Raw genomic sequence first — 15,259 nt, 5'->3', positions numbered from 1 at the left:
CGCGAGCTGGGGGGGTCCGGATCCCGCAGAACCAGCCCCCCCTCACAGAGCCTCTCGTGCAGGGAGAGCAGCCCCGCTGCCCCCCGCCCTGCCAGCTCGCCGTGCCCCCCACCGCCCCCGGGACCCCTGCGCCCCCTGCCCGGAGCAGCCCTCGCCCCAGCATCCATTGCAAAGATGGAGCGAGCTCCAATAACTTAAGTCGTGTTTATTTGACAAAAGGAAGGCAAAGCGGAGGCCCGCGCCGGTTCGGGGCGGGGAGGCGGCGGGAGGGGAGGAGGAGGGTCCCCGGGGAGGACGCCCCGGGGCTGGCCTGGCCCGGGGGTGCCGGGGTCAGGCCCTGGCCGCGCCGGCCGGCGGCTCAGGCCACGCTCTTCTGGAGGTCGTCCAGGAGGGAGATGAAGCGGGTCTTGAGGTTCTCGGCGTAGGGGGTGAGGCGCTCCTTGAAGTCCTGCAGCAGGGGCGTCACCTTCTCACGCAGGCTGCTGAGCTGCTCCACCGCCTTGGCCTGGTACTCGGCGGCCTGGGGGATGCCCTTCTCCCGGATCTCCTCCAGCTTCTGGCTCAGCTTCTGGCGCAGCTCGTCGCTGTAGGGCGCCAGGTTCTTGCGCAGCTCCTCCACGTGCCCGCGCAGGCGGTCCCGCGCCTCCTCGGCCACGGGGGTCAGCTTCTCCTGGATCAGCTCCACCTTCTGCTTGGTGAGCTCCTTCAGGTCCTGGGCCACGGGCGCCAGGCGCTGGCGGTACTGCTCCAGCTCCTCCGTCCACTTGGCCGAGAACTGGTCCAGGAAGGGCCGGATCTTCTCCTTCACCTCCTCCAGGTCCTTGCTCAGCTCCTGGCGCAGGGCCTCCGTGTCCTTCAGCCACATCTCCCGCACCTCCTTGTAGTAGGGGGCCATGTCCTCCCGCAGCTTGGCGACGGCCGCGCCCAGCGTGTCCAGGTTGTCGGCCAGCTTCAGGCTGCGGGGAGCCAAGGGGGGTCACGCGGGGCGCCCGGGACCGCCCCCCCCAGCCCCCCGCCATGCGCCTCCGCACTTACTCCAGCTGTTTGCCCACGGCGGAGGACTCGAACTGGGCGATGGCGTCCTTGCCGCTGGCCTTCACCGTCTCCAGGTACACTTCCACCATGTCCTTGAAGCGCTCCAGGGGCGCCTGGGGCTCATCGTGCTGCCAGAAGTAGCGGGCCTGGGTGCCTGCGGGGAGAGCCCGGCGCGCTCAGGACCGACCGCCCGGCGGGACGGCGCTGGGGACGGATCTGGCCCCGCCGCGGCCCCGGGGAGCGGAGCAGGGAGTCGCGTGGCTGCAGCCCGGCGTGCAGAGCGCTTCGCAAGCCAGCTGCTCCCAGCAGCGCCCGGCCACCCCGTCCGGCCCCGTCCCACGGGGATTTGCCGCTGCCGCCGCCGCCCCAGCCCCAATTCCGGCTCCGTTGGGACCTACCCGTCAGGCAGAGCAGGGCGAGGGCCACCACCACGGCTCTCATCTTGGCGTTGAACCTGGGGGCAGAGCAAGAGAGTTGGGCGAAGGGACCCCCGGGCAAAGCCAGCCCCAGCCAGTGGTGACCGAGCCCCAGCCCGCTGCGAGGCGTCCCGGCCGGCGCCGCGTCCCAGGATCAGCAGGACTCCGGCCCCGGGAGCAGCCCAGCTCTTACCAGCTCTCTCGTGCCGCTGCCGTGCCGCCGCTCGTCCCGACTGAGCCGGCGCTTCCCCGCCGCTGCTATTTATGCAGGAGGAGGCAGCTCCCACCGGAGATAAGCCAGCGCTGCAGCCCAAGAAATCGCTCCCCAGCGCGGGCGATGTGGCGCGTAGAGTTCAAGGATCGCGTGCGCGGGCCAGCGCTGAGGAGCGCCGGCTTGGCAGGGGCGGCAAGCAAACAGGGGCTCCCGGCGGGACGCGGCTCGCCGGCCAAGGAGCCTGTTTACGCTCCCGCTGACCCAGATTCCTGCTCGCCGCCGCGGCCTCTCAGCAGCCCCTGGGGGTTGGCCGGCAGCCCGGGGACGGGGTTTATACCCGCCGGGATTTGGCCTGCTGTGCCCAGACCCCCTCCCGTGGGTCTGTCCCCCATCCTTCCCCGGGCCAGTGGGACCCTCGCTGCTCGCATCACCCCCTCGTCCCGGGGCGTCCCTGCTGCAGAGCGTGTCCCTGGGGACCTGGGCAGCAACACAAAGGCTCAGCCCGGAGCGGACGCCAGCCTGGCCCCAGCACGGCCCCCCCAAAACCCCCCCCGAGCCCCAAGGCGCTCTGCAGCCCAACCAAGGCGCTGCCCCATCCCACTGCCGCCGGCCCGGGGACGCGCAGGAGCCGGGCAGGGTCCCCGTCTCGGCTCTCCTCCCCAGCCCCCGGCAATCCGCCCCACAGCAGCCCCGTTCCCGGGAACGCCCGGCTTTGGAAGCGCGCGCTTGGCGCCGCGGGTTTGACGCGCAGCTCCGCAGAGGGAGAGGGATGGACGCGGCTGGACAGAGCAGGGAGCTCTGCGGCATTCCCGGCCAGGCTCCCAGGGCCAGAAACCGGGCAGGGCAGAGCAGCAGCGAGCCCGGCCTTGCGACAGGCGGGAAGGAGCTGGGTGAGCAAAGCCACCGGCACAGCGCCCGGTTGTGCTGAACGCGGGTGGGCAGGACCCCAAAGCGGCTCTGGGTCCCGGGGCCCAGGGACCCGCTCTGCCCGGCGGCGGCGGCCGCGGCGAGCGAAGCCCAGGGCAGCTGCACCCGCGTCGTCCGCGTGATGAGTCGGAGGCTGTTCCGCCTCGGCGGCGGGCGCGGAGCACCGAGGCACGGAGCAGACCAGGGAAGATCATAATCATGGTTTTATTTGTCATGATCCCACCGTCCAACTAACTGACTAGTTGCAAGTGACCCACAAAAAATGGACTGAGATTTACCGAAACTCTTTTGTTTTAGTCCAACGTAAATGAGGAAGGAAAAAAAAAAAAATACTTCTGACATTTCCAAAAAACAGAAATAATAGCAAAGTATATTAATATACATTCAACATATACGGCGCGTATTGATTACTACAATACAAAGCAATGATAAAAAAAGTGTGATACTGCGAAATGGCACGGGAAGTGCGGCCCTGCTGTTCCGGGCGCTGCGCGGGGCGGCCGCCGCCTCTCCCAGCAGTACAGTGTCATGTAAACAAAGGGAAAACGAACCAAAGGACAGAGCAAAGGCGTTCCGCGCTTCCCCCTCTCCCCGCGCCCCCCGAGCCGGGCGAGGCAACGCACGCGGCTGGCGGCGCCCGACGAGGCCGCGGAACCACGGAGCTTCTCTCCCGGCTGGTTTTGGGGATGGCAGGGCTGGGCGGCGTTACCTCCCGGAGAAGGGGGAGGCCGGGAAGAGGCACGGGCCGGGATGGCAGAGTCACCTCTGCCGCGCTGCTTTCACGCTTCCTTCCGCGCAAACGCAGGAGGGCTGGGTCGGCTTTGCCTTTTTTTTTTTTTAAAAATATTCCAGAAAAGTGTCCATAAGAAGAACGGGAGCCGCAGCTTGTAGAGTCCCGACGGCAGCGCCGACACCGAGCGCTGCCGAGCCCCGGCCGGGGGCTTTGCGCTCCGTCCGTCAGGGAAGGGACGGGAGGGAGCACAGAGATCGGCGCACGTCCGAGCCGCACAGAGGAGAAAGCGCTGTCGCCGCTGGCACGAGAGAGAAAAGCAGTCACGAGTACAACGTCGTTAAAAGAAATAAAACACTTTGAACAGAAGGTGCAAGTCACAATTCATATAGAACAGAATCTCCTTAAAAATTTCTCTCAAACAGAAATTCCTTTTGCCTTTTATTAATAACAATAATAATAAAACAACATTTACCCAAAACAATTCCTACGTGATCGGGAGGAGGAGCTCAGAAACAAAGGAAAATCCGTCTTCCCTACGTTAAGCCAGGGAAAGGAAAAAAAACCAAAACCCAGTCGCGTGCGGATGCGGAACGAGAAGGCCGGAGGGGCGGGGAAGCGGCGCTCCTTCCGGCGCGCCCACGGAGGAGAGAAGGAACGAAAGCAGACGAAGATGAGACGAGAAGCGTATTGCACCAGGGGCGGCCGATCCCGGCGCGGGACGCGCGACCCGGGCGCCCTCCTCGCGCCCCGCCGGCGCTGCCGGGCCCCTCCCCGGCGCAAAGGGGTGAGGAGCCGAAGGGCAGCGCGGCTGCCGGGGAGCCCGGGACCCCGCTCCGCGCCCGCCTGCCCCGTCCCAGGGCGGCTCGGCCCCGTCCGCCGGCCGTGCCGGCGCGCCGGGCCCCGGTCAGTCCAAGCCCTCCGAACTGGCCTCAGCGCGCGGGCTCGGCGAACGCTCTGCCGCCATGCGGGGCTCGGGTTCTCCGGGGATTTCCGCGGCAGCCGGAGTCACAGGCAAACATGGCAGAAAGGAAAGGAACCAAAGGAAGGACGCGCTGGCTGAAGTGATGATGGGGAAAGGGCCATGGTATTCCAGTTAGTCAGAAATACTACGGCAATTTGGCGCGATGCTGCTAGATACTGTTGGTTTAAAATGGACCTTTTCGTTTCAGAGCTGTACAGAAAACCTGCAAGAGAGGGAGACGAGGCAGAGAGCTTAGGGGACGCCGGGGCACGGGAGTTCCGCTCCCACCGCCCAGGCCCGCAGGCTAGCGCCGGGACGGAGCCTGCGCCGACGCGACGGGGCCGGCAGAGCCGCGCAGGCCTGGGACGGCAGCCCGGGTCCGCCACGGCCCGGGCGCGCAGCCGGGCGGAGGAGGTGAGGCCGATACTCACTCCCTCCTGGCTACACCCCTGCCTGCTCCATCCCGAAGGGCACCTCCGGGTGCTTGTAGCTCAGCAGGACGTCCGTGATGCACGTCGACGGGTAGCAGGAGGCGTTCAGGTGCTGGTTGCCGTCGCCGAGGTTGGGATGCTCCTGGCCTTCCAAACTCTCCCCGCATTCTGCGAAGCAGAGGAACGGCCTCGGAGTCGGCGCGAGGAGCAGCGCGGGGCTACAGCTCCAGCGTGGGAGCAGGCCCGCAGGCTGCCACGGCCTGAAGGCTGGCGGAGCCACCCTGCGTCTCTCCGGGGAGCCGAGACCCCCGCTCCCCGCAGCCCCTGCGCCACCCTGCTCCTCGGGAGCGGAGGTGGCTTTGCCACGCGCACGGCAAGCCGGGCGCAGCTCCCGACCCCTGCGGCAGGCCAGGCGCCCCGTGCCAGCTCTCCGCGCTCAGCCGGCTCCTCACCCTCGCTCTCCCTGTCGCGCAGCTGCTGACTGGCCATCAGCGACGACTGGCTGAGCACGGCGTCGGACATCCGCGCGGAGCTCAGGGCTTTTCCCGCCATCAGGCTCATTCCCGGCAAGTTGTCCAACTGCACCTGCGGAGAGAGCCGGACGCTGGTCAGAGGGGCTGCCCCGGAGCCTCCGCGAGCTGCCAGCGAGTTTGGACAAGCCAAAACTGGACACCAGGGGTACAGCTGAGGTGTGGCCAAGGCCCCACAACGCAAGGAGGGACGGGACAGTGCAAGCCCCTGCCGCACCACGCTGCCAGCCAGGGAGAGCCTTCTCGCGAGAGCAGAAGGGAGCTGGAGGAGAGAAGGCACCAGGATTTGGGCGGGAGGGTTCCCAGCGCCCCAAAACACCGGGGAAGCGCAGCGGCCGCGCTGTGCTCTCGGCCGAGGCCCGGCTGCCACGGCCAGCTTGTCCAGCAGCGCTGCACAAGCCAAGGCTGGGGCTGGTGGCGGCAGAGCCCTCCGCGGCCAGGGCCCGGCCGGGGCAGCCCAGGCTGTTTCAGCAGACGGACCGCGGAACGAAAATAAGAGACGCCACGGCCGCCGCAGCCAGCCCGGGGCGAGCCGCGAGCGAAGGAGGAGCGCTTCCGTACCGGTCTCTGCCCAAACGTTTTCCGTGTGAGCCGAGCAGGAGGTGCCGAAGCGCCCCACGGCTGCTCACCCCCGGCAGCCCTGCGCGGCAGGGCGCTGCCACTCCTCCGCCACGCCTTGCCCGTAACCCGCCCCCACCCAGGAAGCCCCGCGCCGCCCCAGGCCCTGCCAGCGCCTGCTGCAAACCTACGTAGGCGTCGTCGCTGTTCTGAATGGTGTGATGTCTCTGCAGGGTCCGGGGCCGCGGGTGCTCGCCGGAGGCGGGTCGCACGGGGTAGCCGAGGCCGTTGTGGTCGGGCACCTGCATCGCTTGGCCGGGGGAGCCCCTGTCCATACAGTTCCCTACGACGGACTCTGGGAAACCAGACAGGATGGGAAAGCCACGCATTAGGGCGAGGAACCCGCAGCTCCCGGCCACGCGCGCCACCGCGAAACGACGGGTCTGAGACGCGAGGGCACGGAGCAAGGCTCGCTGCTGGCGGGCCGGCGCGCCGCCGGCCGGGGGAAAGGGACCCCCGCTGCCCCAGACGGCGCTCGGGCAGGCCTCGCCTCCGGCACCCAGATCCCAGGGATCCCAAAAGATGTCCCCGCTAGCCGCCTCTGACCAGGCCTACGAAAGCAGCCTACAACTGGGGCGGCGCAGGGACCAGACCCTTTCCGCCTGCCTGCCGGCGCCGCCACCCTCTCCTCCCTGCACCGCCCGCAGCGTCACACAAGAGCGGAGGGGGATGCGCGTCCCCAGCCCCAACACGGGACGGTCCCGCAGGGCCCCTCGGCAGTCGTGAGCAGCACGATCCTGCTGAAGAGCTGGCCGGGACGTTCGTTGGCTGTTATCGGATGACTTCTCCCTGCCCTCCCACAATCTGGCTGCAGCAGAACATGAGCGTTCTGCCTGGCAAAGTCCATCTGCGCAGCGAGCTCTTGCGACCCAGGGTAAAGGCTACATTCCTATCGAGCAAAGCCGCCCGTCACCGAGTACACAATGTTTTGAATAAAGTCCTGCGGTGCGCAGCAGCCCGTCGCCGGGTCACCGCACACAAACAGCGCTCAGCGAGCAGCCCTGCGCGGCGCAAACACGTGGCGCTGGCCTGAGGTGACACCGCTGTAGGTACGTCTCCCGGCCAGCGCTGTTCCCGTCAGCGGGAAGCCTCTCCCGCCGTGCTGGGACACCGCATCTCCTGGCTGGGGGCGCAGAAAGACGCTCCCCAAAGAGGCCTGTCCTGTAAAGCTACCGGATCGGAACGAGACCCCCATCTCATGCCGCCCGAACTCTCTGCGCCGCTCCCGGGCAGGCGAGCGCGGCCAGCGCGCCGTTCCCAACGCCCGGCCTCCCTGAGACGCGGCAGCCCCGCACGAACCCCGTCCCGGGGCAGGCGGAGGCGCAGCCGGCCTCCCCCTTGCTTTGCACAACTGCGGGGTTACGTTCGGTTAAGAGGCAGCTTTCCCGGAAAAGCGAGCAAGAAAACAGGAGGGAACAGATGTTGGCGGAGCAGTGCCACCCACGCGCGGCTCGGGACGCGGCTCCAACTGTGGGAACGGTTGTTTGGGCCGGCGGCCTGCTCCGGCTCCACAAACGGCCCCGCTGCAGCCCCTGCGCCGCGGGCGACGGGGGGCAGCGGGACGGGTCCTCACGGCCGGGAATAGCCCCGACCCAAACGACAACCCCGCGCTTCCCGCTGCCAGCACGGCTTGGGCCGCGGGGGCGGGACGGCCCGAATTCCGGCTCCTTCCCTCGCCCCAGCCCCGCTCCAGCACCGGGAGCGCTTTCATCCCCGCATCCACGGGGACGGGGCTGCTGCGACAGGCGGCCTTTGTGTCAGCGCGGCATGTGACGCTGGCACCGCGGGCAGGGCCGCCGCCACCAGCTCCGCTCCTCCGGCGCCGAGGCGAGGCAGGTTTCCCACGGGCAGCGTTCCCAGCCCTATGACAGCAGGGCCGGAGCAGAACCGGAGCAGGGCTGCTGGGAGGTGGTTTAGGCGCGTCCTAAACACAGACGTGCTCAACGCGCCCAGGGTCTGCGGCCGCCATCTCCGGCAGACGCTCAACGGGCAAGCCGGGGCCGCTGCGCCAGCGCCAGCGGCACGCGCACGCAGGTTTTGCCGGATTTAGTCGTAGGCAAGGGCACCTCGGCGGCCCGGGTGCCGGCTCCGCCTGGAAGCGAAGCAGCGCAGGCCTCGTTCCAACTGGGTTAAGGAAGCCGAGCGCGACGGCAGCCCCAGCGCCGCATCTCGGGACGCAGCCGCGACGCGAGCCCTCCGAACAGCCCTGTCAGATGGGCTGACACAAGGCTATTTGTAAACATTTACTTGCTTGTACTCGTTTACGAAGTCTTGTAGTCTAAAGTCCTTCCCCCTTGTGTAACCGGTTCTACACCAGCAGCACGGGGGCCGAAATTCAGCGTCCGACTTGGTTAGGCCTTGCCGTTCACCTAACAGGCTATGGTATCGACGGAAACGCCCGATTCGGTACAGAACGCGCCTCCAGCGCGACCGGCCTGGGCCGATCCTCCCCTTTCCTGCTTCCAGCACCGCGGGGAAAGCGAGGTGCGAGAGCAACCGTGTCGGTAACCCAAAATTTAAGACGACTTCAGCAAAGCCGTGCCTCGCCCCTGCCCCCCGCCCGCGCTCCGGGGGGCCAGGCTTGGCACGGCCGCTCCGCGCTCCGAGCCGCTCTGTTCCAACCCCGTCCTTTCCCAACAAACCCGTGCTGTGTCTCCAAACAAAGCCGTGCCTCCTGCGCCCTGGACGCCGCTGCTCCGGGCCAAGGGCGAGCTGATGGCTTCGGACCAGCACAGCTCAGGCCTGCGGGGAATAGCGATCCGCCCGGCTCAGCCTGGACCGGCTCTCTTCAGAGCCCTCCTGGCGAGGGGCTGGGACGGGGAGTTTCGCACAGAGAAGGCCTGTAACGACAGCTCAGGCAGGAATTTCTCCTCCCGCGCACCACTGCCACGGCAGCTGCCAAGGAGCAAAGGCGCAGCTGCTTCCAAGCAGCGGGAAAGGTCTTCAGACGCTCCCGGCAAGCTCAAACCCCCTCTCTTCAGAACCAACCCCTTCTAGTCCAAGCAGGCCTCGCTGCGGCGTCCCAGAGCGCCAGAGGAGCTGCTGCACGGCGGCCTGGGCCGCGAGGCGCTTGCCACCGCTCTTACTGGGCGCGTTTGGGGGAGCTTCAGCAGTGCCAGGACCCGAGGGTCCGTCCGTAGGGGAAGGAACGCAGCGCTGCAGTTGGGAGCGTGCTGTTCCCGGCCGGGACGGGGAACCTCACCGGCAAGAACAAGTACGACAACACGGCGCCCCCGAGAAGCTGGAAGTGCTCCGGGACCTGGTCTTTACCTGCCTGCAGAAGTAGGTCACGTTCCAGAGAAGCGGCCGGTCGGGCTCCCTCCTTATTTAACAGCATTTATTAGAGAGACTACGCCCGCAATGCACCCGAGGCCACAAAAGCCAGGAAGCATCCAGGGAATTCCGTGCTATGCCAAGCACGTCACGAAACCCTTGCCGCGCTGGGCAGGGATGGCGCCCTCCGGCCGGAAGGCAAGCGGCGCACGGCCGAGCGTTGGCCTACGCGAGCGGCAGGAAGCCTTACCTCTGCTGGGCACCTTACTCCTGCTGAAGGCAGCAGCGGGCTGATGTCTGTACGGCTGCGGCCCCAGCTCCTGCGCGTGGTTAGCAGTTCCCAGCAGAGGCTCGGGGTCCCCGTGCCCTCCCGCGTTTGCAAGCAGAGGGCTCTCGTGGCAACCTTTGGTCAACGCGTTTGAACTCTTACTGTCCGGAAAGCTGTCCCTGGCGCCCTCGCAGGCGCAGTCCTCCTCCATGCTCTCCGAGTGGAACAGGGCCGGCTGGTGCACGTATCCGTGCGGCGGCACTGAGGCGGGTACCTGCGGGATACATTCTTGCGCCCTGATTTTCAGGAGATGCTGGGGGCTGCTCTGCGGGTGGTACGTGTCGGCGCTCTGATAAGGCAAAGACAGGGACTGGCGCTCCGAGAGGTTCTGTCCCACGCTGGCGCCCACGTTCCCAGCATCCCCTTGACTCATGTGCCTGAACAACTCTTGGAATTCTTGCTGCTGCTGCTGCTGCTGCTGCCGCCGTTTGATGAGCTGTGCAAATTCCGCCTGGGGCAGGCGCATGTCCGTGTGCCCCGTGAGCGAGTGCCGGGGAGAAAGCAGTCCCTGGAGGATGTGCGGTACCTGCTGGTGTCGGCTGTAGTCGGGAGGCGTCGGGGACAGCAGGGCTTGCTGTAGCGCCGACGCAGTGTAGTGCTGCTGTTGCTGATGTGCGTTTTGAGGGAAACTGGGATACTGCTCGAGCTGCGGGACTTTGAGAGCTTGCTGAGCCGGAGGAAAGCCAACTCCTCCCGAGGGGCTGTAGTTGCTGGGGGAAACGCGAGGCTGCTCTGGGAACAGGTGGGGGTGTAAGTGCACCTGCTCGTAGTTGGCGGGGGGATACCTGCTCACGTTCAGACTGCAAAGAACAGAAAAGGACAGGTGACCGCGCTGCAGCGGCTCCGGCTCCACCCAGCGTGCCGAGCCGCCCTCTCGGGCCAGCGGGCGGAAGGAGCTGCTCCCGGGCAGGAGGGGCTCCCTCGGGCACGCGATATGGGTGCCCTGCAGGCTCCCAGAGCTCCGACCTGGCTCGGGAACCGCTGCCCAGGGCCGGGGAGACAGCTTGTCCCCCAAACCAGCGCGGGGCTGGCGAGGAAAGCTCATCTCAGCCCGGGATATCCGCCCCTGGTTCTTCCTCCCTGCTCCCGGCTCGGGGAAGCGGTGCGGCGCCGGCCGGCAGGCTTACCTGTGCGACTCGGCGCTGTCGGCGCTGAGCTGCTTGGACAGCTGCCTGTGGCCGTAGCTGAGGGAGGCCATCAGGCTGGCGCGGTGCTGCATCTGCATCTGGCTGGCGCCGGGGCTGATGGGCATGGCGCGCGCGTGGGAGGACAGGCCCTGCCCGGCCACGGAGGCCCCTGGCAGGAGGCTGTTGCTGACCATGTCGCCGGGCTCCTGCACTTGGATAGTGACCTGCTGAGGCTGCGACTGCTGCTGCAGGCCCAGGCACGGCAGCCCCATGTTCGGGGGAGGGGAACAGTTACCGGACTGCGGGAAGATTGTGTTGTGGGACGGCATCCCTTGGAACTGCGACTGGGAGGCAGCACCTACGGGGAACAAAGACCCTCAGCACCCGCGCCAGCCCACGGCAAGGCTCGGGGGCAAGATCTGCGGCTCTCCTGGGCCGCGCTGGGAGGCCCGGCACGTGCGCGCGGGTGGCGAGAGGAGCGCTGCTCCCCATCGCTCCGTCACGCCGCGCCAGCGGGCAAAGGTCACAGCTGGAGCCCCTTGCACGGAAAGAGAAACAAAGCGGAGCTGACAGTGATTTGCATGAACCCGATAATAGCGGCCCTTCCTCCCCAGCCCGGGAGCGATAAGTAAGGATCTCATGACAAGAAACCCATCAGCACATTCCAGCTGGCGGCTCCTCGCAGGCTCTGGATAACACCAGCCCTTGCTGCCAGATGGAGAACCTTTTACATCACCAGCAAACCGCGCGAGGGCTGGGCGCGGGGGGGAACCGAAGGCCCCGGCGCCCCCCACGCTGCTTTCCCGGAGCTCGGCCGGGGCCCTGCGGCTGTGCCGGCGGCCCGCCCAGAGGAGCGCAGAGGGCCGGCTGAACTGGCCGCGCTTACCGTGGGGCTGCAGCATGCTGCTGCTGACGGGTGGCGGGCTGCTGTTCGGCTGCCTGAAGAGGTGGTTGTTAGGGTGGTTCGGGGGCGGGCTGGACGGCTGAATCCGTAACCTACGCGGGGAAACAAGCACCTCTTCATCACCCTGCTCCTCGTGAAGAGAGGAGCAACTGCGAGAGCCGGCGCCAAATGCTGCATTTCTCTCGTTTTAAACAAACACCACAGAGTCCTTGTTGGGCACCCCAAGGTCTTTACAGCCTGGCTTCTCTTCCCAGAGCCACCTAACCTCCCTAAGTCACGCAGGCAGCGAGCAGAACCCGGTGCCTACGACAGAAACAGGGGACGAGGACACGGCCGATCCAGCTGGAAGGACGAGGCACACGCACCGGGCAACTGGCTCTGCCGTTCTAACTTCACACACCTCCACCCCGGCCCTGGACTCTTCAGCGCCTTAGCTCACCCCTGGGCTTGCGTGAGTGTAAAACCCGCTCCCCAGAGCTTCGCTGAAGCCATTTCTTACCTCTGAAGCTGGTGAGTGAGCAGAGCTGGCTGGTTTTCACACGGAGCTTGCAAGGGTGGAGACGGCTGGGGCGGCCGGATACAGTCCTGAACCAGGCACCGGGAAACAAGAGGAGTCTGCGATCAGTAACGTCCCAACGAGTAAATGCAGAAATGTTCACTGGTGAAGCAGGACACAGCCAGATTCACCAAGTATTCAGTCCCTGACTGCAGCGCTGCAAACATCACTGCCGAGGCCCTTCAGGCTTGCCTCTCGTTACAGCAAGCCGAGCAGCCCGCTCTCCTCGATCCCACCGGGACCCGCTCGGCAGCCGCATCCGCGGCAGCGCAGAAAAACAGCCCAGGCTTCGGAAGGCCTGGCTCGGGCCCCCGTACCTGAATCTGCTGATGAAGAATCTGGTGGTGCTGCTCCTGCTGGTACAGCATGTGCTGCTGCTGCGTCTTCTCCAGCGTCCTCTCGTCCATGTGCCCGCCGTACATCTTCTGAAGCTGCTCGCACTCCTGCAATGAACCCAACGCACCTCTAAGCGACCTTTTTGTGCACGGCACAGTCGCTGCGCAGTAAGGCGCTCTCTGCAGCCTGACCCCTTTAATTTGACAGAATCAGGGGTGCAATAACACGGCTAGCGCAAGCCTCGGACACCAGAAAAGGAACAGGGGCGCAGGACACCAAGCCGGTACCGTCGCGTTCCCTTAAAAACGCACGCACAAGGCTCTGGTAACGAGAGCTCCCAGGTGAACAGAGCATCTCCTGTTTCCACTGTGTTTCAAGGCAAAAGCCCCGTCCCGGGGCCAAATCCCACTCACGCCATCGATAAGGCGTGCGCTGGCTGCGCAGGGAACGGCGCACAACACACTCCGAGCTCTGGCCGTAAGAACTGCCCTTTTCCCAGGACACCCTGGAACAGCCCCAAAACTTCGCTGCCACGGGAAACGTGGGAGAGGAGCGGCCAGTCTGCCAGCGCCGACGGGACCTGGGGGAGGTGGGAGCCCCCGAGGTTCCCAGTTTGCACGTTCAGAGGACACTCAGCAGGGTTGCGGCAGACACACAGAGGGAGACGGCAAAGCTGAAAGAATAAAAAGCCCCCTCAGAGGCTCCTCCGAGGCCCCGCAGCCCTCTCTTTACCTGCTGAAGCTGTTTGATGCTACTGTTATTGCCCATCTTCTCCAGGTGGGCTTTGAAAGCCTGGATGCTGGCAGCACCATCGGAGAAGCGCCGGACCGGGGAGAAGCGTTCGGTGGGGAGGTGCAGCGTATTTGAGTCCTTGTAAATAGAACTGAACACACGGGGAAGCGGGTTAGCGATGCCAGCTGAAAACAGACTCCGGAACAGAGATGTTTCACTTACACCAGCCGTGCCACTCGCCCAGAATAAACCGTGTTTTAGACGGAGAGATAAAGCGCCATCACCTCCCTGAATGGGAACCAGGGTTACCAAGCGTTCTCTGTGCCTGGGAGACGAATGTGTTTTAGGGTTGCAGATGCCTCGGCCACAAACCAGACTGCAGACGGGCAGCGACTCCTTGTCCATCCCTACAAACGCCTCTATCCCTCAGCTGGAGAAGGTTTACAGGAACCAGTCAGCATCCTAAAAACGTGAATTCCCCTCTTAATGGCCACTTCCTGAGCTCCCCAGGGCCCCCGACTGTATCTGATGCCTGTGGAAGACAGGAGGGACACATGGAGAAAGGAGCCTGGCGTGTCTGCAGCCTCTGAGGAGGAAGGAGGGCTGGCATCCACGCTTAGAGATGCCCTGAATTGAAAGAAGAGGCAGGAACGTCACTCTGCACAGGAGGGGAGATCTTTCTAACGCGTTAACCAGGCTGCCGCTCCACATCCAGACTCCCAGTTGCCGGGATGCCTGGCACTGGGCGGTCAGAATGGTACATTTGAAAAGCAGACACAGCCAGTATCGAGGCAACGGTGCCCAGGGCACCACGAGCACTTTCCCTTCACAATGAGGTTCCTTCTTCGCCATCAGAGGGAGCCAGATTTTTTTCCGGAGCTGTTTTCTCCCAAAGCTGGGGCTCTCTGTTACCGAAGCCCAGCACTAAGCTCCTGCCCCGCCGTTAGGTGCAGCCTGCGTTATTGTTAGCAAAGCCATCCTTCCACGCACAGGTCACAGTATGCCTTACCACAGTCAGAACCGGGGATCTCTGCCTGCTCTCACGGCTTCTGTGCAAGCGCAGCCTATGAACCCCAGCAAACAGGGCCCAACGTTGGGTACAGGCTGCAGGAGCAGCCTTCGGCTGCGAGGTGGTCCTGCAGACCTGGTCTTTACAGCTCCTCTGGCACTCAGCCCCGCAGGAGCCCGTCTGCCCGCGCGCTGGTGCGGTCCTGAACCACGTCGCTGCCGGCAGGTTACTGCCCTGGCCGCTCTGAACGCGGCTCGTCGCTGAAGCCCGTTCCACAGAGCGAAACGATTTCTCCTGAGAGGGTCCCCCTTGGCAGAAGGCGACTGCTGCTGGCCCACTTCCAGCACGCTGGGGTCAGCTCCTGTCACTTGGCCTGCCCTAGCAGGACGTGCTTCAGTTTCTACAGATTATGCACAACCTTATTCCAAGGACAGAGCTGTGCCCCTGCCTTTTGCTGCTGTCCCATCCATTATCTCAGTCCTTCTGATCTCCTATTGTACTGGTGGAAACCAGAAGCTACCGATAAAATTACGCTGAGGTTCCCAAACCCCGTGGCCGAGGCAGAATCGTACTGCCCTGTACTACTGCTGTACTTCCATTCTGCTTTCAGATACCAAGCGATCATGACCAAAACCAGGTGCTACGCAAGATGACGGCTGAAAACACGTGAAGTGCTAAATAAAACCCACCTGCCACTCAGTGACCGAGGTCTATTTATGCGGTGACACAAGACCACTAACGGTTTCTGTGCCACACGTGTCCGGGACACGACGCGGAGCAACCTGTTTCGGCCACGGTCAGGTGAGGTTTCCACGATTTGGCAGGTAAGACACGAGGCAGGCTCGTGGCGCGTTACGCCACTGAGGGTGGAATGAGCAGACACCACCCTGTTCATGATGCAGCACCCCTCCAAAGCCACGGGGCAGAGGTGACACCAACGTCTTTACAGGTAAGTGTGTTTTAACAGTCTTGCGAAAAAATAAATTCCTGCAGTGCATGAGTGAGCCAGCTTACCTTCAGGATTTGAAGCAATCCTTAAAGCAGGACACAGCACTTTCTGGTTGTTTCGCAAGCTGCGCTCCTCTTCCTATCAAGCTTTTCCGTGACCCTAGAAACCTTTCCCGTCCTG

At 64.7% G+C, this 15,259-nt stretch overlaps 2 protein-coding genes across 10 annotated transcripts in view; both read right to left on the bottom strand.

The window, feature by feature from the left end:
• Positions 1-190: 190 nt before the first annotated feature.
• On the bottom strand, positions 191-1,738 carry APOA1 (apolipoprotein A1). Its single transcript, XM_086766346.1, has 4 exons — positions 1,645-1,738; positions 1,434-1,489; positions 1,036-1,189; positions 191-956 (listed from the first exon to the last, which is right to left on the bottom strand). The coding sequence occupies exons 2-4, from the start codon at positions 1,474-1,476 to the stop codon at positions 359-361; spliced, it is 795 nt and encodes a 264-aa protein (XP_086622472.1). The 5' UTR covers positions 1,477-1,489; positions 1,645-1,738; the 3' UTR covers positions 191-358.
• Positions 1,739-2,777: 1,039 nt separating this feature from the next.
• Positions 2,778-15,259, bottom strand: part of SIK3 (SIK family kinase 3) — a 72,167-nt gene continuing 59,685 nt past the window's right edge. For all 9 annotated transcript variants that reach the window (XM_086766128.1, XM_086766129.1, XM_086766135.1 and 6 more), the window contains 10 exons: positions 13,122-13,272; positions 12,371-12,496; positions 11,997-12,082; positions 11,480-11,589; positions 10,594-10,951; positions 9,389-10,266; positions 5,997-6,160; positions 5,170-5,302; positions 4,718-4,885; positions 2,778-4,509 (listed from right to left, as the gene is read on the bottom strand). In XM_086766128.1, coding sequence (XP_086622254.1) covers positions 4,728-4,885; positions 5,170-5,302; positions 5,997-6,160; positions 9,389-10,266; positions 10,594-10,951; positions 11,480-11,589; positions 11,997-12,082; positions 12,371-12,496; positions 13,122-13,272 — 2,164 coding nt within the window. In that variant the 3' untranslated portion in view covers positions 2,778-4,509; positions 4,718-4,727. The remainder of the gene's footprint in view (positions 4,510-4,717; positions 4,886-5,169; positions 5,303-5,996; positions 6,161-9,388; positions 10,267-10,593; positions 10,952-11,479; positions 11,590-11,996; positions 12,083-12,370; positions 12,497-13,121; positions 13,273-15,259) is intronic.

The sequence above is a fragment of the Chlamydotis macqueenii genome, chromosome 24 (assembly GCF_036417535.1).
Source record: "Chlamydotis macqueenii isolate bChlMac1 chromosome 24, bChlMac1.mat, whole genome shotgun sequence".
In the NCBI taxonomy this organism is placed as follows: domain Eukaryota; kingdom Metazoa; phylum Chordata; class Aves; order Otidiformes; family Otididae; genus Chlamydotis; species Chlamydotis macqueenii.
This window is presented reverse-complemented; position numbering and strand designations above follow the sequence as displayed.

Coding starts and splice junctions, on each gene's coding strand:
- APOA1 (XM_086766346.1), bottom strand. CDS start 1,476: ATGAGAGCCGTGGTGGTGGCCCTCGCCCTGCTCTGCCTGACGG. Junction 1,190..1,433: donor CGCCCTGCTCTGCCTGACGG/GTAGGTCCCAAC, acceptor CTCTCCCCGCAG/GCACCCAGGCCCGCTACTTC. Junction 957..1,035: donor GCCGTGGGCAAACAGCTGGA/GTAAGTGCGGAG, acceptor GGCTCCCCGCAG/CCTGAAGCTGGCCGACAACC.